The 21,653-nt window shown below is 40.7% G+C and overlaps 1 protein-coding gene and 1 pseudogene across 1 annotated transcript in view; both read right to left on the reverse strand.

Annotated features, from left to right (window-relative positions):
- Adgrv1 (adhesion G protein-coupled receptor V1) overlaps positions 1–21,653 on the reverse strand; it is a 468,823-nt gene that overhangs the window by 295,508 nt on the left and 151,662 nt on the right. Inside the window, exons 70-76 of the mRNA XM_051182821.1 lie at positions 18,050–18,523; positions 14,478–14,621; positions 11,618–11,792; positions 9,501–9,636; positions 7,350–8,452; positions 4,017–4,134; positions 2,842–3,013 (exon numbers count right to left, since the gene is read on the reverse strand). Of these exons, the coding sequence (XP_051038778.1) occupies positions 2,842–3,013; positions 4,017–4,134; positions 7,350–8,452; positions 9,501–9,636; positions 11,618–11,792; positions 14,478–14,621; positions 18,050–18,523 (2,322 nt within the window). The remainder of the gene's footprint in view (positions 1–2,841; positions 3,014–4,016; positions 4,135–7,349; positions 8,453–9,500; positions 9,637–11,617; positions 11,793–14,477; positions 14,622–18,049; positions 18,524–21,653) is intronic.
- Positions 18,848–20,534, reverse strand: LOC127220904 (T-complex protein 1 subunit alpha-like; annotated as a pseudogene).

Below are 21,653 nucleotides of genomic sequence, written 5' to 3' on the forward strand. Positions count from 1 at the left end.
ATATATGTGTGTGTATGTGTGAATATGTGTGAGTGAATATATATGTGTGAATATATATATATGTGTGTGTATGTGTTTGAATATATATGTGTGTGTGTGTGAGTGAATATATATGTGTGTGTGAAAATATATGTATTTGAATATATATGTGTGTGTGTGAATATATATATGTGTGTGTGTGTGTGTGTGTTACATACAAACACACACACACATACACATGAAATCATGAGTGTCTCTTGCTAGCAAATGAAATTTCCAGTACCAGGAATGTCCTATATCTAATTGAGTTGTTGGCCAAAGGGAACCCCTCTCCAACCACCAAGGCTGTTGTCAAGACTCATAAATTGGTAAGAAGACCCCATTGTTGAAGGCAATACCTACACAACTCATTGAACATGTAGAAGTCTAGCTGGTGCCTACATAGAGCCTTCACCCTTACGTTCTAACATCTTTGGTACAAAAAGTTACTCTGCGCACAGCAAAGGAGAATGGAACTATCAACTAAGTGGTATCCTATAGTGCTGGTGCAATGAGGGCACAAATGTGTGGAAGCAACCAACCACTCTATGATTTGACTGAAGGTCCACTCCACAAGATAAAACCCATGCCTAACACTGCTTGGTTGACCAAGAACCTGAAACTAGATAGCCACAGCCAGACAATATACAGAGAGTGAAAGGCTTCGTAACACTTAGTCCACCATAGGATGTTCCCATCAAAATCCCTCCACTTAGGGATAAGGAAGCCCTGCAGAAGAGGAGGCTGAAAGAGGGTAGGAACCGAGGGAGGAAGCCAAGGAAACAAGCCCTTCTAAATCAACAGGATCAACTCACAGAAACTGAGGCAGCATGCACAAGGCCTGCACAGGTCTGCACCAAATGGGGTCCTAGAGTTGAGAGGAAAAGTGGACATCTATACACATCCCTGACCCAGAAGCCATCTATAAGTGACAACCACTTGCAAATAAAAATTGAGTTGTCTCCAAGGAAGTCTCACTGGGAAACAAAGTGCTCTTGGGGGGTAGGTGCACACCACACACTAGATTTTCTTTTCCACTTTTTATGTCACAGGTCTTTTGTGTGTATAATGTGGCTTCCTGTTTTATGCTTTTTATGGGATTCTTGAGTGTGCCAATGAGTGGGTCTCTATGTCTGTATCTGGATCTTGTGCCTTTTCTTGGGCTCCTTTTGTTTTGTACTATTTTGATGTATTAGTTTGTTTTGTTCTATCTCTTATATTATTATATTATTATTTTTCCCTTAGAGGCCTGTTTGTTTTCTAATGAAAGACAGAAAGGAGGTGGATTGGCAGGGAGAGGAGATGGGAGGCCTGAAAAGAATAGAGGGAGGGAAAATTGTAATTAGGATATATTTTATGAGAAGAAAATATATTTTCAATAAAAATGATTTCTTTAAAAAAGAAACTCATCATTGTTATTTTTGCATTTAACTAGCTAGGGCTTCATAAGATGACTGAATATGCACATTTATTTCTTGGAAAAGCAAAAGTATACCAAGACTAGGAATAAGTGATTAGCATCTATGAAATAAAAATAAATGAAGCAGAAATGAGGGGAGCAGTTGCCTTTTCTGACACAACCAAACATTGCTAAAGAAAGGCAGCCTGCTCTCCATCTCCCCCAGGCTGCCCTCCTGGGCACAAGGAAACAGGGATAAGCAACCGCACACTTGCAATTCTAACAAGACTTTTATACAGCTGTCACTGCAAAGTTTAAAGAATAAATTATCCTAGGGAGAAATAGGCTATTGATAAAATTATCCTTGAAGGTGTGAAATAATAAAAAATATCAGTGTACTAAGTAGATTAATTGATCAGCATTTCTCATGTGAAACAGCTAGAGGCTGTTGGATCTCAACAACGACTAAGTGGCAATTACTAAGGGCAAGCGTCAGTGACCAGTCACAAGTAGTCCTTTACAGTTTCAGATTGACATATTCACAAAATATGAAAATACATATGGAGAAGCCTTAGATGAGATTAGTATAATTATTATAGCAATTCTCAAAATGTGAAAAAACAAGGAGAGAAATGAAAAAACACAAGCCCTACAATGATGTTTTACAACAGGCTTGAGAGCCATCAGCAGCTGCGAGGCAAGTATATCTGTGTGCTTTCTTTATTGTGTGAAGTTTGTGCTCATGCAAAGAAGCTGTTATGCTTTTGAACAATCATATCATAATCTGGTGAACAGGTTTTTTATTAGACATTTTATTTTAATAACTATGCAGCAAAGAATAAATAGTACAGAGTACACCTTAGACATTCAAGCATTAAGATCTCTCAGAAAAGTCGATAGCAGCTACATGTGATTATTAAACACACTGTTAGATCAGTTGGGTTACTGTGACACATGCCATTTGAATGATGCTGACTGTCTTGGCATTGGGGTCAGTGTCTGCCTCCCAGAGCCACATACAGCATGAACCAATACTCTGAGGATGTAACAAGCAGGCTTTCTGTGCCTCCTTTTATAAATCAAAACTATACTTCCCAAGAATATGTGAAAAGAGAATAAATGTCCCTCGTTTATAAAAAGAAGAAATGTTTATGAATATGGTAGGAGCAACACAATAAATAGTTCAAGTCAGTTAGAGATAATCTGGTTGACACACAGCGAATGGCTAGGCAGTGATACCCTAGAAATGGCAAGAAACAGCAACATAAAAAACCCTTTCAGCAAAAATGGATGATAAAACTTTTACATATAAAGTGGTTTTGGTATTATGTCTAGACGTAATTATCACATAATGTGTAAGTTTCTATATCGATGCTCTGAGATGAATACTTCTAAAGAAATGGTTAGCAGTCCGTGGCACTTACCTTCTCCGTATTGAGCTCAAGGGGGATAAAGCATCGCGTTTGACCCTTAGCGCAAGTTGTGACCCCTGCCACAAACCGGAGTTCATCTGTTAGGTTTAACCCTTCTTTCTGGAGAATGGTGGCTGTTTGGTTAAGTGTGACTCGCCAAAAGACTTGGACGTCTTCAAATGCCCTGTGTACACAACAAATCCATGCAATGCAGTGACAGAGTGACACACAGTGCCTGCTGTGCCTGCTCCTTGACACACAGGAGCCTGCATGCCTGCTGTCCCTCCTCCTCGACAGAGTGGAGGTATTTACTGTATGATTGACAATGCTCTAAGTGAGGAACACTTCTAGCAGAAAAAAGAAGTCTATGATTCACAGTCTCCATAGTATTATCTGACTCCACATGGATCAGTAATGAACTGACAGTGAGAAATGTTAAGTAATTTTTTTTTTTTTGCCCAGTGTAACAAAAATGTACAAATGAAAAGGAGGGATAATCTCAAATATCCTACAAACAGCTATAATTGTAACACTTAAAGCCAAGTGATATCCTTCATTTAGAATAGGCCCTAATGCAGGCTTTAGTCCATTCATACACATGTACATATGCTTACCAAATAAAGACAAGGACTGAGCTCCCAAACACTCACTACAGAATTCAAATGGCTGCAAGGGAAGCTCTGAGGCTCACAGTGTCCCTTGGAGCTCAGTGGACAACCAGTCATCTCAGACTGGTTTTCAAGATGGTCTATTAGTCTGACATTGACTTGGATGGTGTGCAAAACATTGTGGGCATTCCTATGCTATGGTTAAAAACCCATTGTGTTAAGTAATAGAGGTTGACAGCACCTCCAGGCTCCTGGGGTGGTTCAGCCAGAAAAGCACTGGCCATCCTAGTCTGCCAACCTGAATGTAATCCCCAAGACCCATGGGAGAAGAAAAGTGACAACCCTCTGACACACCCAACCATCAGATGAGCACACTCTCAGCCCCACAAATAATAATAAATACATTTTAATTAAAAGACTGTATATTAATACTGGCAAACGAGCTTACAGAACATCTTCTATCAACATACACTCTACCTCCATCATTCTTGATGGGTCTTAAATTCTGTATACAATTTCAGGATGTTACATCTACACGTGCACATATGTCTACACACACACATACACACACACACCTACCTGTTTGGCTGCCTAGTGACAACTAGGTGCTGTCTGCTCTTACCAGCTCCTTCCCCCAGTTCCAGGCCTCTTTGTGATTCCTCACTAAAGCCTATGATGCCATTGTGGAGGTCACTCCCTGGAAAGGAAAATGGAGTGCTGTGATACACGTTGGAATTCATGAGCCCCCCAGTGCCACAGTACTCTTGATAGCCCAGAGAAATTCAAAGTGGGGACTAGGAGCTATAATTTTTAATAAGTTGTTTCTAAAACATTCCCAAACAGGACAAAATAGTGCAATGAGACAAGGCCAAAGCCTTTTGATCATGGCTGGACACATGATTTTCTAACATGACTCCATAGCATTTTACATTCCACAGAACGCTAGCTCCACCAGAGAAACAACTGTTTATTGAAAGCTGTGTTCCCAAGAAAAGGAGAGTGCCAGCTCGTGGCTAGCATGTCATAAGTATTTGTCAAGTACATGAACTATGTAAGTTAACTCACCTTCCTTTTAGTGGGTAGACAGTTTATGTCATCCACATACTACTTTGCCTCAGGAAAGAGAGAGAGAGAGAGAGAGAGTAATTTTTAAAATTCTGCACAAATGAGTATGAGAAGCTCAGATTATAGGTTATAGGAACCATTTCTCTCTCTCTCTCTCTCTCTCTCTCACACACACACACACACACACACACACACACACACACACACACACACAAAACAACAACAACTTAAACAGGATCCAACCTGGGGTCTACAACATGCTAATACCATCACTTCCTGAATGTGGAACAGGCCAGTGTCTACTGTACACAGTGCCGCATTTCGAGTAGCCCGGGTCTTTGAGAGTGATCCTAGAAGGAATAATCCTACAGCAATCAGCCTCAAAAACAACTTGAGGCCAACCTGAAGTGTAAGAACATGTGGACACCATATGTCATGGACATTCATGTGATGGGCTACATTTTTTCCTCACTCCCCCCATGTGCTTATTTAATCAGCTGCATTTCAAATAGTCACTTTCATCAATTAATCATTATAATCACCTGTTAGTTGAGCAGCAGGACACTATGCTAATTTTTCCTCTTTGGTAGCAATTGTCCCGTCCCCAGCTTTGGTTCCCTTGTTTTGTGGTAGTTTATAGTTTCCTGTTTAATTTTGTAGGGCAAGAACAACTGATCGGGGTCTAACTAAAATTCCCTTGTCACATCTACAATAAATTTGAGCTACATTTTTAGAAAGGTGATTTTAGATGTGCAATGTACCATGACAGATTTAGTACTTGGCTTATTGCAAAGTGGGCTCTAACTTCTAAACATGAAGAGACTTTGAAGACTGGTTGAGGATAAGAGGAATTGATAAAGTCAATGATATAATTAAAACTGAAATACTATTTGGAGAAAAGGTGAGGCATATGAAAGACAAGATCAGATATTCAGGCAGAATAAAAGAATAAAGGACCTTAAAATTATGCAGTCATGCGGACATCACAGGTGATGGTATTGAGTGTGCTACAACACATGATATTAACAGACAGGAATCTAGTGCATCCCACTCTGCTCAGACATATGAGGGTCACAGAGATGATGTCTGGGAAGGGTTTAGTGTGTTTCATTGCCTGATAAATGGAGAAGGAGATTCATGCCAAATAACTGATCACCAAAGAGCCCTCTGCCAACCACCTAACCAGGACTCAAGCTCTATCCATTACTAATGGAGCATGGCTTGGAACATCGAGAAATCACCAGGAACCATTTTTTATTTCCAATGGACTGATAGAAAATTTGGCTGTTGGCCGTGGTCATATCTGAATAGCTATAATAAAATATTTAAGTCATAGAATGTGAGAGTTATGTTTAATTCCAAATCAATTTTAGTTGAAATTATATTAAGCCAGTGTAAAAAGCTTGCAGAAATGGATTAAAATTTATAATGTTCCCAATAAACTGTTGGAACAGGAATGGTATTAATTATAATTAGTGATAATTTGTAGGGTAATATACATAGGAAACACACTATAAAGAAAGTTACTATGCCATTGTAACTGAATGACTAAAAACATAAATATGAGGAAGCATTAAGCTTTAACAAGTGAGTCCGAAGGGCTAGCTCACAGCATGTATGTAGTTAATACCATGGTACTGGACACTGTGAGATTGCTAACAATAAACCTCAGATGTTCTCACCACAAACATTAATATATATATATATGTGTGTGTGTGTGTGTGTCTGTATGTGTGTGTGTGTGTGTCTGTATGTGTGTGTGTATATATATATATTAGCTTAATTTAATTATTTAACAATTTATTCACAAATCACATCCTACATATACAAAAATTGACAATATACAGTCAAAATAAAATGCAATCATATAGTGGACTTGTTACTACTTTATCCAATGACATTTATAGCATTATTTCAGATGTAAACTACAGGTTAGTACCAAATCAAGATGTGTGAGGAACTCCTAAAATAACTAAAAATGTAAGCTCTTGTTTTATGTGTGTGTGTATATGGGCATATATGATATATATACACATACATTATATGTGAGAGGGGGAGAAAGAGAGGCTCCCATGCAATGACTGTTCATTTGCATTAGATCAAAAACAGTAGAAAATTTGAAACTATTATAACATAAATGTCCAGGTTTGTGTGTTTGTACATGTGTATACACATGCATATGCATGTACATCACACATACATATCTATATATATATTTGCATGTGTGTATACAATGATATATTCAATTAAAAAGCAATAAAAGATACTAATTTTAATCTAATCATAACAAATATAGAAGATTTCTTGAAAATGACATCTTTGCTTTAGGATTGACTACTGAAAGTGGTGCAAAAATTAAAATAAGCTTCCAAAACAAGATTAGCAATCATATGTTTGGACAACAAAAACAGCATTTTTCTAAAAAAAATAATGTAAATTTAAGGACTTTTCTCTATGTATCTGACTTTTATCTATGTAACATCTATAATATATTAAATTGTAGTTTGACCTATAAACAAGATGAACTCATATTATGATTCATTACTTTAGGAAGACAATCAGTTGTTGTTGTTGTTACTTAGACAGGTTTCTCTGGCTGACCTGGAACTCACTGTGTAGACTAGGTTGCTTTTGAACTTAGAGATTTCTGCCTGCCTCTGTCACCTGAGTGCTGGGATTAAAGGTGTGTATCGCTATGTCCATCCTAAAAGGAAGATAATCTTTAATGAGTTATTATAAGTGAGTCAAGTAACAGTCTTAGGATGAAGTTTGGACCACTCTTATTTAAGCTATTATTTAAAGTACACTGCAAGTCCTTACACCATCTCCACCATGCATTGCCATTACCTGTGATGATGACTACAGCGAAGGCAGAAAACCCAGCGTCGTCCTTCCCTCTCACAATCTGCACTCCCCCTTGAGGGTCTGTGAGGAACACGTAGAAGAATTCCTGCCCCTCAGGCTCATCATCATCCAGAACCTGAACTGACATTCTATGCTCTCTTTCCCCATCAAGAAATGTAAGGGTGAGTGCCTGTTCTTCAAAGTCTTCTTCTTCCACCGCCCATGTTAGGTTGGCAACTCCGTAGACGACATCCTCAAAGGGCCATACACTCGGTTCCTTCTGAACACATCTTCCACCAAAAGTCCTCGCTGTTACACTGACGTTGCCTGTGAAGCTACCAGTCCTCTGGATGAGGATTTCTGCCACACTGTGTGTGCTGTTCTCTGTTTCTTCTGCCACATAAACAATGGGGGGTCTGAGACTGAGTATTCCATAGCCCATGGCATGAGCAGTTCCAGAGGTCAAGTCAGGCATCTCAGACATGGCACTGTGAGTGGTGACAAGCATCTCGGGGGTGGCAGGCACATCTGTTGTCTCTGGAACAGTGGCAAACATCTCCGTGGTATACAGAGTGGCAATTACCTTGCTTCTGTTAGGGTGTGTGGTGGAAACAGATTCTAAAGCAGGGAGAGTGTTGTCAAGTGCCATCGTCACTGCTGTCGTAGGGACAGAAACACCCACTCCAGCTAGGTCATCGTTGTCTAGTATGGTGACCAGTGCAACACTGTGATCTAGATTTAGACGAGGTCTCCAATTCACATCTTCCTTTCTCAACCCCCTACTTTCTACTGAAGTAAGGTTAATGTAAAAAGTTTCTTCTGTTTCAGGAAGAAGATCATTAATAATGGTTATTTCAAAATCAACCTCGGCTTGGAATCTCTGAAATGACACTTCACCACTCTGAACGGGCTCAAAGTCTTCCAGAGGCTTGGCACTTCCTGCAGTCGTCTTGTAGGAGACTGTAATCAGATCACTGTGAAACCCAAACAGTCTTTGCACGTGTATTCGGATTGTCTGTGCATCCTCCGACACTGTGATGTTTCTCGAACTAGGGGAAAACTGGAAGATCCCCATGGGTTCAATTTCAGCAGCGGTGAAACCTGATCTGGAAAAAAATTAAACCACAAAGACTGGTTTTACCATAAGAATACCACTTTAGAGTTCTTCAATACCTGAAATGCTGGTTATGTCTAAGAATCATTCTAGAAATACTACGTTCTTTTAAACGCCGTAAAATTTTACTTATACATGATGAATAAAACCACAAGAGAGGCACAAGCAGAGGCCGCAGCAGCAGGAACAGAACCTAACAGCATCAGGGAAGTGTAGTCTCAGCTCTGATACCCTGCCACATAGGAGCAGCTCTCTGAAGATCTATGACATGAGAGCTCTGAGGCCAGCATTAGAGGACAAAATCCTCTGATACCCTGAAAGTCGGCCTCCTCTCATAGCTACCAAGCAGTGCCATTCTCTTGTACTGTGAGCAAAATTCTTTTGTCTTCCAGCTGCCAGTAAGGAAACCATTTTCTCATAAGAATGTAACTAAAACTTGAATGTGAGTTGGAAGAAACATTATTGGTTGTCCAATTTATCCTGAACTCTTTCCTATTTGTTTTTTTTTGGGGGTTTTATTTAGTGGTATACAAGCCTACCTGACCACAGACATATTACCTTTTGGTAGAATTTTTAAAAATTGTATATAAATATGCTTATACATACATATATATATATATGTCAAATTTATTAGTTGCATGATTATTAATTAAAAATCATTAGTGATTCATTTTAAGTTAGATACCCCAAGTTCCTCCATCTCCACCATTATCTAACTGTGGCCTTTTATGCATGTCCTTAATGACATGGGGAAATAAGAGTTTGCAGCTCTTCCACAGAGGACAGTTCCCTTTAAAAACGGGATATTGTGTCATTAGGGAAGCTGTGAGCTGATTACGGGTCAAGGAAAGCTCAGTGCAAGGCAGAGAATGTGGGGCATCTACTGAAAATGTTCTCTTCTGTCTCTGGCTACAAGCCATGCATGCATTGCTCCACACCAGAGCTGCGTGTGCCTCTGCAGCGAACCCTCAGTGTCTTGTTCAAGTCTGAACGAAACACTGAAAATGATTCCTTAGATGGTGAAATTATCCTGGCCATACCGAAGCTGAGCTCCACCGGCTGTGCTGCTCCTCAGGCTTGACAGATGAAGGACGAAAGCCTCTGGCCAACCCGGGCTGGGGAACGCCCACAGCTCTATTCCCTTCCTCCGTTCTCCATGCAAAAAAGAAAGAGTCCCTGGAAGAAGAAGAATGGAGAAGGTTGTTTACCCCTTCTCACGTCTGTCTTTTCAGTTCTAGTCTACGTGCATGGGTATTTTGCTGGCATGTATGTCCGTGCACTACATGTGTGCCATGTCTGTGGAGGCCAGAAAAGGGCATAGGATCCTCTGGGACCAGAGTCACAGTCCCGAGCCATCTTGTGGGTGCTGGGAATGGAACCCAGGTCCTCTGGAAAAGCACCCGGTACTCTGAACCACTGAGCCATCTCTCCAAGCTACTTGTGCTTCTTAAACTGGAATGTGATGCTAAAACACATGCTGAAATTACCTCTTTTCCAAAATTTGATTTGGTTCCAAAAAGATTAAATGTTTAGTAAGGGGAACAAAAGAGAAATACATTTACAGAAATCTCCTGACACCACATAGCCCTGTTTCCCACTCCCTGATTCCTCCCCTCCCCAATCCCCTCTTGCCTCTTCCCTCCCTTCCCTTTTTTTCCCTTTTCCTTATCCTCCCTCTTTCTCTCCAATTACCAAATTCAGCACCCAAAAGAGAATGACAGCAGTGGTGTTAGGCCAGCATTCCTGTAAGTTGGGAGGTGAGCTGTGTCTTAAATTTTGGCTACAGCAATTTTAAGAGCTTGATATCACAGGAATTAGGGGTAAAACATCCCAATGTGTCTATTTTCTTTTAGATCACCTCAGAAGAAAATGTCATGAATAAGAAAGATTGCGACTGTTAAGTCTAGCCTATGAGTTTAGGAATTATACTTATTATTCATTATATATAAATGTTATAAAATCTCAAAAGGGTAGTCTAATTTATTGGAAGATACATACCTACTGTTTGTGAATTCTGTCTGTTTAATTAAGTTATTATACATTCACTTTTTTTTAAATTTTATATGCAAGCAGAGTCACATACAAATATATACATAAAGAACAATTCCTACATGGAGACTATAAGTGCTTAATTGCACATAGGCAGACATATCACCACAAATGACAGAAAAAATAGGAAAGCACCAATCAGTAAGCATGGGCAAGGGGGTTGGAATGTAGATAAGAAAGATTATAAAAGATCTATAATTTAGGGGATGAGCCAAGAAGAAAACAAGAATCATCAGTACATTCTGATACATTAAAATCTGGGTTCCCAAGTGATGGATGTGATATGCTCTACCCAAGGCAACTCTAGGTCATGGTCTCACCCCGTGAGGCAGGAGAGAATTCATGTTACACTGACTGGTACTTCCACTGCCATGGCAGCTGAAATACACTACAGTCATTTTTGATGCCTCGATTCTACTCTCATCTTCTAAAGGGCTTCAGCTTTCATTCAGTTTCCTGCCTAAATAAAACTAAGGAAAACAAAATCATTCCATCTTACGAAATATGAGTCTCAGCTCTCACATTAAGAGTCTTGGGATTTATGAGCCCCAGCAATATTTGTCTGGTCAGCAGGGGAACACTGTAAATAATGAGGAGGGTAGAAAATTTTAAGACAGAGATGAGGGGTTGGTCACAACACCATCAGGGGAATTTGCCGTGAGCTCTGTGCACCACAGCTGAGGGCACACCATCCAAAATCCATTCCTTACTAGCTCTCTATAAATTAAAAATCAAGTATGTGGAGTGACGCCCGTGCATCTGTCCGAAATGCTGGAGATCATGAAATGTGTACAGAGCTGTATCTTTCTTTTTATTGCTGTCAGGCAAACAGGATACTGAAAATGACATCTAACAAATTCCTAAGGAGTTGACACAATCATGTGCTTGGTCATCATAATGGCCTATCAAGTTCAATTTGATTGAAAAGTTCCTCTCCTCCTCACTGAGAGTCTATATCACCATAGTTATGCAGAGGAGCACTGCCCTCATCCGGGAGCACTGAGTTAGGACTCCCATAACTCAGTGTCCAGAGGAGGGATGACCCCAGAAGGCTGACAATTGCACAACTCCACATTTTGCAGGCTGGCATAGAAGAGCCACAACTCACCTAGTGCTGGCGTCATGTTGCCGACAACTGTGGACTCAGGGACTTCTGACCCAGGAGCATATCCTGTGGCCCAGGCCACAGACAGACTGCCATATGTGCCTCTCCTAGAGACAATGACTTGGCTTGTGCCAGCTGAGATGTTCATGAGTTGGAAAGCAGTGGTTTCAAATCCAACCTAAAGAAAGACATGCTTAGAGGATGCAACCCCTGTCTAACTTCCCTTGTCTCTGAAAAAAATGGGTTAAACATTAACTCACCATTGGCTCATAAAATTTATATTTATTATACAACATACATGATAATATATTCAGAAGAGGAATACTTAAGAAAAATCTGATAGGAAATTTCATTTGGCCCTATCCTTCAGATTATAGTTTCTAGCTTTCTTTCTTTCAAGTTGTAATCATTTGAACTATAAAATATCCCCCAAAAAATAAATGATGGGGATGTCCTTCTGTATATATGTTTTCTCTTATTGGTTAATGAGTAAAACACTGATTGGCCAGTAGCCAGGCCAGACGCATAGGAGAATGCTGGGGAACGGAGGCAGAGAGGAGCCACCAGGGCCACACCATGTAGCTGCTGGGAAAATAGGATGCCCAAGCATTCTCCGGTAAGATAAAACCAGAGAAGCTATGTAGCCACTGAAAGAGTAACATGCTGGATGGAGCATGTTAGTTAATAATTAAGAGAGCACTAGCCAGTAAAAAGCCTAAGTCAATCAGTTTCTAATGATTATAAGTCTGTGTGTTTATTTGTGGCTAAACGGTTGTGGGACCAGGTGGACAGAACCTCCGTCTACAGATAAATGTAATAAAAATTAAATGAAAACAAAGCTAAAGAGTGTGGAGTACATTGCTTTAAAAGTCTGTAGTGGCCATGTGTCTCTCATTTGCTTATTAATATTACATAGAACCCACTAGATTGCTGAGGGTCACTTTGACCTCCCAATCTCCCGGCCTCAACCTGCAGTGTGCTGAGGTAACAGACACAACCCACTGTGACCAGTTCTCAGACAGTATTTGCTGTGACTTGTTCACTGGAGTCTTTTGGAACTCAGTCTGTCTAGAAATGAAATTTGCCTTTCACAGACTTAAAACGTTTCCTTTTTTCCTCACTGAAGTAAGACTGTATAGTAAGGGTTTCCATTCTTCCATTAAATTTGACATTTTGTGAGGCTCAGAAAGCTTCCAAGCTATATTTGCTGTCTTCTACTTGTTCAGTTAGTGCAACTATGCTCCACAAGATCATCAAATAAGAATTTGTGTTAAGGCTAACTCTCCCAGAGTATGTGATCTCTAGCTGAAATTCATTCTAATCAGTGGTTTAGAAGAAATTAGACCAATTTCCAGTTTAGTACTCCCATCTGAATACATAGCTCAGGTCACATTTCGTGGCCTCAACAATGGAAATCTAATACTGAACCAACATTATAGAGTAAGACAAATCACCCTTCTAAGGCTCTGATGGGGAACATCTGAAAGCATGGGTTTCTGAGGGACACTTTTGGACTTCCAGAAGGCCAAAGAACAATGGCTACTTTAAGATGTTTCTTTTCCTTTTGGAACCAGGGCCTTGGTTACTGTGGCCCTGAGCCTGGACCACACTGTGTAGATCTAACTGGTCACACAGACATCGCCTGCCTCTGCTCTGGGGATTTAAAGGTGTGTACTACCATGTATGATCTATTTCGCTTGTTCTTGTTTTTTGTTTTGGTGTGTGTGTGTGTGTGTGTGTGTGTGTGTGTGTTTTATGTTTGTAGACTGCATTTTAGGGACAGAACAAACTCATTCCCAGTGGAGGAGATGTCCAGGAGATAACAGCTGGAGGGCAGCCACCAATGGCCTCAAATCATGCATGCCCACATTCCTGATGGCTGGCTGCCCTTTGAGACATCCCTGGCTTGCACTCTTTGCCAGGTCCCCTTGTAAACTAATGGTGCAGGGTTATGTCTCAGATCACCTTAGAAAACACAAGCTGTAGCCAAAAAATATTTTTTTTTCCTTTTCTGGAAAGAACCTAAAAGGAAAGGGGTTTTGTTGTTGTTTTTGTTTTGTTTTGCTTGTGACTGGGAGACCTTCCTTGGAAGACTCACAGCCTCAAGTAAGAACACTCACTGATATGTCCATCAGCACAAACTCTGTGGAAACCAAAGATAAACGTATTAAAGATAAATGTGAACACTGTTAGTAAATGAAAATGTCTAAAGTGCTTCGTTTCAATTTTAATTACTTAGCATTAAATGCCTCAGTATTAAAGATTTGACATCAACACTTAGAAATGTTGGCTTCAAGTTACTATTCCTTTAAAAAGGACCTTACAGTCTAGATCACTTGTGCAAGAGAAAATCTTTCAACAATGCTGAAGATGCAAATAAATTTTCTTTCAAATATTTAAAATTGACAAATTATTTTTATATAATGGATCCTCTGATATCCATAGGACTTTTACATTTGAGAAAGTGGCTGATCTTATAAACAAAACAAACAAAGAAACAAAAACAACAAACCACACAAGACCCCAAAAATCTCTTTTGTCAGTTTTTCCCCCGGGGTAGGTCAGTCATGCTCCAGTGGGTAGTCCCACCCCACCCCAAGAATGCATGGGCAGCACAAATCAAATTGGGTAGGTTTTTAAATTTTATAAAGGATGACAAGAAATTGAATGAGTGAGGAGGTGAGGTAAAGATCTTGAAGGCATTATGGGGAAGGAGAAGAAAATGAACATGCATTCAATTCACAGAGAATAAAAAAGAAAAAAAAACACACAGTTTTAAAAAATTATTTCTGGAAGACCTTAGTGCTTCCTTCATGCTGCCCTCTTGTGGTTGAATGTGAGAACTACACCCAGAGCCAATTACCTGGGAATTGGCAGCTTCCTCGGGAACAGGAAGAATGGCAGATTTTGCTTCTGGGAGAATTGTTGGCATTCCATAGAAAGATCCACTCTGAAGCATCACAGACACCAGCTGCAGGGTGAACTTAGAGCCCAGCAACAGGAAGACCTGTAAACAAGAGGTTACATAATATTCAGAGTAAAACAGAGGCCCGGTGTTTAAAAAGAAGCCACCAGATTTTAGAGAGTGGGTGGGCAGCTGTAGCTGTGGAGAATAAATACACAAACTCACAACTGTTCTGTGTCTGCTGAAATAGTATAAAGAGTGGGGGATCACGTGAAAAGCGTGCACAGAGCCAGGAGAAGGAGAACACAATGGAGTGGAGGCAGCTAACCCAGGGAGGCCACTTCTACCCTCTTCCTTAAATAGTAACTAATGATTCTAATGACAGCGACTTAGAATGGACACTTTAGTGATTTCAATACTAACGTAAAAAGTTTAGCAGCTACCAAACTGGGTAACCCTGAACTTAAACTGTTGTCACACTAAAATATCCGAAACTTGCCATGTGTCCTTTCATCGAAACAGGGCTATTGATTACAGTTCACCCCTAAGGCAGTTCCAAACCAGGAATATTCCTTAGGAAATTGCATCACTGTGCTGCATCACACCTGTGAAGTATTTCCTTTTACCGTAGTCAACTTTGGCACAGTCTTATCCTTAAATATGCAAAACCCCAATGTCTCAAACACGCACGTGAGTCAAGCACAGATTCACTCTCTCAAGATGATGCACTCTAAGCAGAACATGTAGGCCAATGCTAAGCAAGCAAACCAATGTAAGTCCCAAAGATTGCATTTGCATTTTACCTTTCCCAAATGTCCCATCCCTATGCATGTCACCTAATGGCTGGGCAGTTAATAATGCTTTTTATTCCAATTTCATAAAGATCAGGCACTATTCTAAAGTACCAAGTACTCTTTTTTTTTTTTTTTTTTTGCCAGTCATGTTGGTTCTATCCCAGGTCTCAGTGCTGTCCAGTCTCTGGGTCCTGACCCCCCAGGCATTGTCAGGGGCAGGCTCCCTCTCGCAGTATGGGTCTCAAGTTGGACCCATCATTGGTTGGCCAGTCCCACTCCCATAAGTTTTGTGCGACCTTTGTCACAGCATATCTTGTAAGCAGGGCAAATGGTAGGTCAGAGGTTATGTGGCTGGGTTGGAGTCCCAATCCCTCCACTGGAAGTCTTCCCTGCTTACAGGAGATGGCCAGTTCAGGCTCCTTTATCTCCCCTTGCTAGGAGTCTTAGCTAGGGTCACCCTCTTAGGCTCCTGGGAGTTCCTATTGCATTAGGTTTCTATTCTAGCTCATTCTAGCGATGCCCTGATTCCAGAGGCACACTCAATCCGTTTCCCACAGATTTGCAAAAATGTAGGAACAACTGTGAAACCAGTGCCATACCAAAGGCTCAGTTTCCCCCACTCATTCAACACCAAAGAAAGTAAAGACCGAAATGTGGGAAGGATTAAGAGGCTGCATGGTATGATGCTATGAAAGAAAACAGTCCTCATAGGCTCAGAGAGTGGCACTATTAGGAGGCGCGGCTTTATTGGAGGAAATGTTATGGGGGTGGAAGTGGGGGGGGGGACTCGAGCTCTCACAGGCTACAGCCAGGTCTAATATGTCTCACTTGCTCTTCCTGCTGTCTACTGATCTGGATGTAGAACTCTCCAGCTCCTTCTCCAGCACCGCATCTGACTGCATGCCACCATGCTTCCCACCGTGATAAAAATGGATTAAATCTCTAGAATTGTGGGCCAGCCCCAAATAAATGCTTTCCTTTATAAGAGTTGCTGTGATGGTGGTGTCTCTTCACAGCAATAAAAACCCTAAGAAAGACATGGTAAATACAAATTCTTATAGTAGGCATGCTGTTTATCAAGGAAAGGGGCCTCACCATCATGGATCAAAAGTTTATATGAAACATAGATGGCACAAATGGAAAATTACTACATTTCCCTGTTAATGTCTTGTGGGCTTCTTTCTACCACCAGCATCATTGTAAGTAAATCTAAAAGCTGTCATTTTCAGGACTGTAAACGATCAGATTGCATTAGTTACAGCTTCATGCTTGGTTTAAGCTTTCCTTTTTGGTTGACCCTTGGCATAGATCCACAATGGAAGACATGCCATGTTATCTATGATTTTTCAGTTCTTCTCCAACCTCCCCACTAGTGGACATGTCCATCCACTGTCTGGCCATTTCTCCAGAAAAGGATTATTGATAATGTGGCAAGTCTGGCCTCACTATTCTAGTCTTCCTTAGCTAGCCCGGGCAGGCCAGCAGGACTAACTGAAAACATCACTGAACTGCTCTGCACTCCTCAAAGCCTTCAGAATTCCATTCCTCACTGGTCTTCCACTGAGACAATACACTCCCCATGACCCTAATGAACTTGACATTCCCTTCTAGTTTCACAATGCAAGCTGCAGAGTTTTTCTCAAGATTCTCATCTGGGTACCTTCTAAGCAGATTTCTTAACCATAAAATACAAACACCATGAAGTGCCAGGTGAATGAACTAAATTATCATCTCTCATACAGCAGAATGACATGCATGCCATCCTTGTGAAGATATAAACTGTTGCTCCAATCGCTTCTTGTGGATTTACACACAGAAGAATGTTCTTAGCAGTTAGGTTTCTGGGCCGATCTCTCCTCTCTCTCTCTCTCTCTCTCTCTCTCTCTCTCTCTCTCTCTCTCTCTCTCTCTCTCTCTCTCTCCCTCTGTGTGTGTGTGTGTGTGTGTGTGTCCATACATGTGTGTGAGAGAGAGAGAGCAGTGTGGGGGAAAGGTTAGGGAGTGTTCCACAAGAAACCCATGCATCTAATTTTTTAAAATATTATTTATTTTGAACTGGGATCTTTGTACAAATCCCTGGCTTGGCTGGAACTCATTATGTAGATCACACTGGTCTCAAACTAACACTCACATACCTGTCTCTGCCTCCCACGGCATGTTTCTGTCTTTACATGGGGATGAAGAGCATATGCACGTCACTGCTTCTATGTGAAGGTGAGAAGCCAAATTGTGAAAGCTGTTTCTCCCCTCCCGCCATGTATATTACCAGGGTTAAACTCAGGCCGTCTTCATTACATCTTCTTACCCCCTGAGCCATGTCACCCACGCCCAAGATTATGCACTCTAGTCACGGCTACAGAACTGTCAACAGAGCAGTTTGCTAGACCCCCTCCTAAGCCCCACTGTTACAAATGCTCAGGTACAGACACAGAGCTGTCAGGCTGTGTCTTCGTAGCTTTCCCAGCCCCAGGAACATACTTCCGTTCTCAGTGCACTGACCATTGCACTTCGTACATACTAAATGAATGCCTAAAGAACCAAGGTGAAAAATCTACCTACTGCTTCCAAATGAAAACTCTGCAATGTATCATGCAATAATCACTATGCATTTTCTAAGGCAGCTTTATGACTACCTTTAAATAATGAAATAAGCCTTTCAACTGATCAGGGGGTAAATAAGGCCTCTCCCAAAGGAGTCCTGCTAGAATTTCCAGGAATTTGAAGGACTGCTACAAACCTGATTCTTCAAAGGCACGACATCTACTTTATATCTGGCACCATCTTTGATCACCAGCTGTCTCTCTTCATTTTCAGTAGCAATGGGGTCCTCTTTATTATCAGACAGTATTTGAAATCTAACTGCCACATCACCGAACATTCCAGCAAGGCGGGTGATGTTAATTTGGATGGACCTAATGAGGTTCTTCCCAATCAGTATCGACTGATGATCTGAATACAGGGCAAACACACCATGTGGGTCATCATTTGCAGACACAGAGAACCATGTGGTACATCTTTCCAGGTCCAGCTCTGCTCCTCCCTCTACAGAAACCAGCTGGACAGCATACTCTTCCTGTATCTCAGGTGTATCGTCTGGCAGCAAATGGACATCAAAGCTTGCTTCACTCTCTCCGTCAGCAATGGGAAAAGATCCGTTGGTGGAAAGAAAGTCTCCAGTGATATCAAACTCACTGCTTAGCTCCCAGTGCACCTGGGACGAAAACAAGAAAATCAGCAGTTACACAACTCAGCATGTGGAACTTGAAACCTCCCAATTACGTTTCCTCTGGGTTGTGCAAAAAGGAAATGTAAATTATGTGTTCTTACATTCAGACTAACTTGGAAGTATATACCAGTTTGGAAAGTACATTAACTCATTTCATATCCAATCTGAAAGACAGGGTGTTTTTAAATGTTTTTTGTTGTTGTTTTGTTTTGTTTTGTTTCCAGAAGGACAGCTCATTATACGTTAACGTGAGATGCCCAAGGCTAAGACATTGCACCTGACACTGCTGTAACTTAAAGGGAAATCCAATCAGTCATCAAGGGCTCCAGAGTGAACAGCATTTTCATATAACTTCCATGTTTATCATCTGTAGTTTCTGGGCGTAATTTTATCAGGTCATCGATTGGAAGAATGGTGATTGCAGCTCTACTGCAAATGTCAGACTCTTCATTTTAACTATGGTTGGTTCAAACACCCCTGCTGCTTGCTTGTTTTCTCGTGGTTTTCCATTGATCAAAGCAAGACCAATCCACTTCAGGTTTTTACATTCTAGGTTAACTTGAGCCTTATTATGCAAAGCTCTTAACTTGGCAACCAGGTCATCAGAGTCTTGGGCAGCATTCACTGCCAGTCTATTAGGAATAACAAGAAGAGGCCTTGCAAATTCTGCAATAGTGAGATCCCACACTGGTTGCATAGTTTTCAAGGCATATGGACAGGGAAGCTTCTACAGCACCTCTACCTGGGACTACAGATTTTGACTCCACCACACAAAGAGCATCATGTAAAGGTCATCACTCCATTTCATCATACATGAAATCATTTGCATGACTGATTGATGCAAATGTACGAGCCTTGGTATTTTTAATTAAGATCAACTCATCATCACAAATTCTCTCCTAGACCACCTCTTCGGCTTGTCCCAGCATTGTAGCTTCAAAAGTTTCTTCCCCTTCCAAATTGGCCAATGTGGACAGGATACGTGGTCCAGAAACTTTAGCAATATGCTTGAGATCCCTTTTTAGAACTCTTCTAACAGCCATGGCACCAGCTTTCACAAAATACTTCAGACACATATCATCTGTCCCACCAGTGGTTAGAACAACATTGGCCCCAGTCATCAGGATCTTCTGAATTCTCTCCTTGGTGATGTCTGATTCCCTTTGTCTAATTTGGTCCAATTTCTCAAGATCTGTAATAACCACCTGCACACCAAGCTTCATTTTTGTTTTCTGCAGGCTGAAGTCAAGACAAGCAATTTTTGCATTAACTGTCCTCAGGCATGCCCTGAGATCCCACCACACAGTGGTGCATAACCGTTCATCAGCATGCTTTCTACCTACTTCTCCCACGGGCTTTCAGAATAGTAACAGAATTGACTGGATAGCAAGGCTGGCCCTGTCATATCTGTGTACAGCATCTACCACCATATTAGTGAAGAAATCCCCAGGTGTTTTTAAGAATGAAAGGGGGTAAGGACCAAATTTCACTGGGACATTTAAAGATACATTCCAATAATTTTGAAAGACATGGATGTCTTAGAGGCATTAATCGGACAGTCTCTTCCAAGTTCATCTGTGTTAATAATTAGGTTCTCATTGATACAGCGCATTGCTTCCTTGCAGACAAGCCGACAGCTACTAATAACTGCTATTGGATGAATTTTCTGTTTGACTAGATCATCTGCACTTTTCAGAAGCTCTGCTGCAATAATTACCACGGAGGTAGCTCCATCCCACACTTCTTTGTCTTGCAGATCACCCAGCTCACAAAGAACTTTAGCTACAGGGTGTTCTGTCTCCAGTAGCTTCAGGATGGTGGTCCCATCATTAGTAATGGTTGTATCACCAATATCATCCACCCACACTTTATCCACACCAATTGGCCCAAGAGAACTTTTAACAATGTTGGCAATAGAAGCAGCAGCCATAACATTCTGAGAGCAGATAGCCTCCCCAGTGCTGTGGTTCCCGAACACTGACAAAGGACCCTCCATCTTTAGGGAACCTGGCCAGTCTCACTAACACGGCAGACAGCCAGGATCTCTGCTCTGAGGCCAGTGTTCCCACAGCGGGGAACACAGCATGGAGAGGCCCGAGTGATGCACACACCCCGCCTGCTTTTCACTCTACTGTTTTTAAATATTATTATTAACTTGCTTCTAAAATAAGAGAAGCATGTAAACTCTAAATGCCACTTCCATGCATATATCAATCTGTGAACCATACACAATATTTCAAGGTAAAAATTAAGCATAGTATACATCCTAGACCACTCCTGAACATACATCCAGAGAACCCTATACCATCCTGTAGAGATTCTTGCATGTCCAGATTTGTGTTGCCTCATTCACTATAACAAAGAATTGAAACCAACCTAGTTGTCTATGAACAGATGAATGGATAATGAAATTCTGATATATATGTTCATATATATACATATATATATATATATATATATATATATGAACACTACAATCAAGCTTTAAAGAAATGAAGATAAAATTTTGCAGGAAAATCAGTGAACTTCAAATGTATAATATCTAGTAAGGGCATACAAGCTCGGGAAGAAAAAAAATCTCATGTTTTCTTACATATGTGGGATCGAGCCAATAATATATGCATATATGTAAACAAATGTACATGTGGCTACAGTATAACATGAAGAAAAACAAGAAATGCTAATTCTTAGGGAAAGAGGAAGGAGCGCATAGAGTCAGGTCACTAATCATGATCGAAGATAAAAAGGGAGTTGCTCTTCCAGTCCTAATTCTGCCATGGATGTTTGCTGTTGCTTGTTGTGGTAGTGGGTAAGCACACAAAACACAGTCAATACTGAAAGGATAATATTTAGTACAATGCTCCATAGCTTTCTTTTTGAATGCATGCCAGTTTTGACTGTACAGATTTTGTCATACAGACTTTGGGTCAGGTTTGTTTTGGTGTGGGATGTTTTCCTTACATGCAAGTTTAACAGTAAAGTTTCTAAGTGTTTTCAATATATATATATATATATATATATATATATATATATATATCAGTATTTATTGCTGTTTTTTATAAAAATAATATCTTTAAAATAATATTAATTAATCATTACTTCACAAATTCTGTTG

This window comes from Phodopus roborovskii, unplaced genomic scaffold, assembly GCF_943737965.1.
Source record: "Phodopus roborovskii unplaced genomic scaffold, PHOROB, whole genome shotgun sequence".
Taxonomy (NCBI): Eukaryota; Metazoa; Chordata; class Mammalia; order Rodentia; family Cricetidae; genus Phodopus; species Phodopus roborovskii.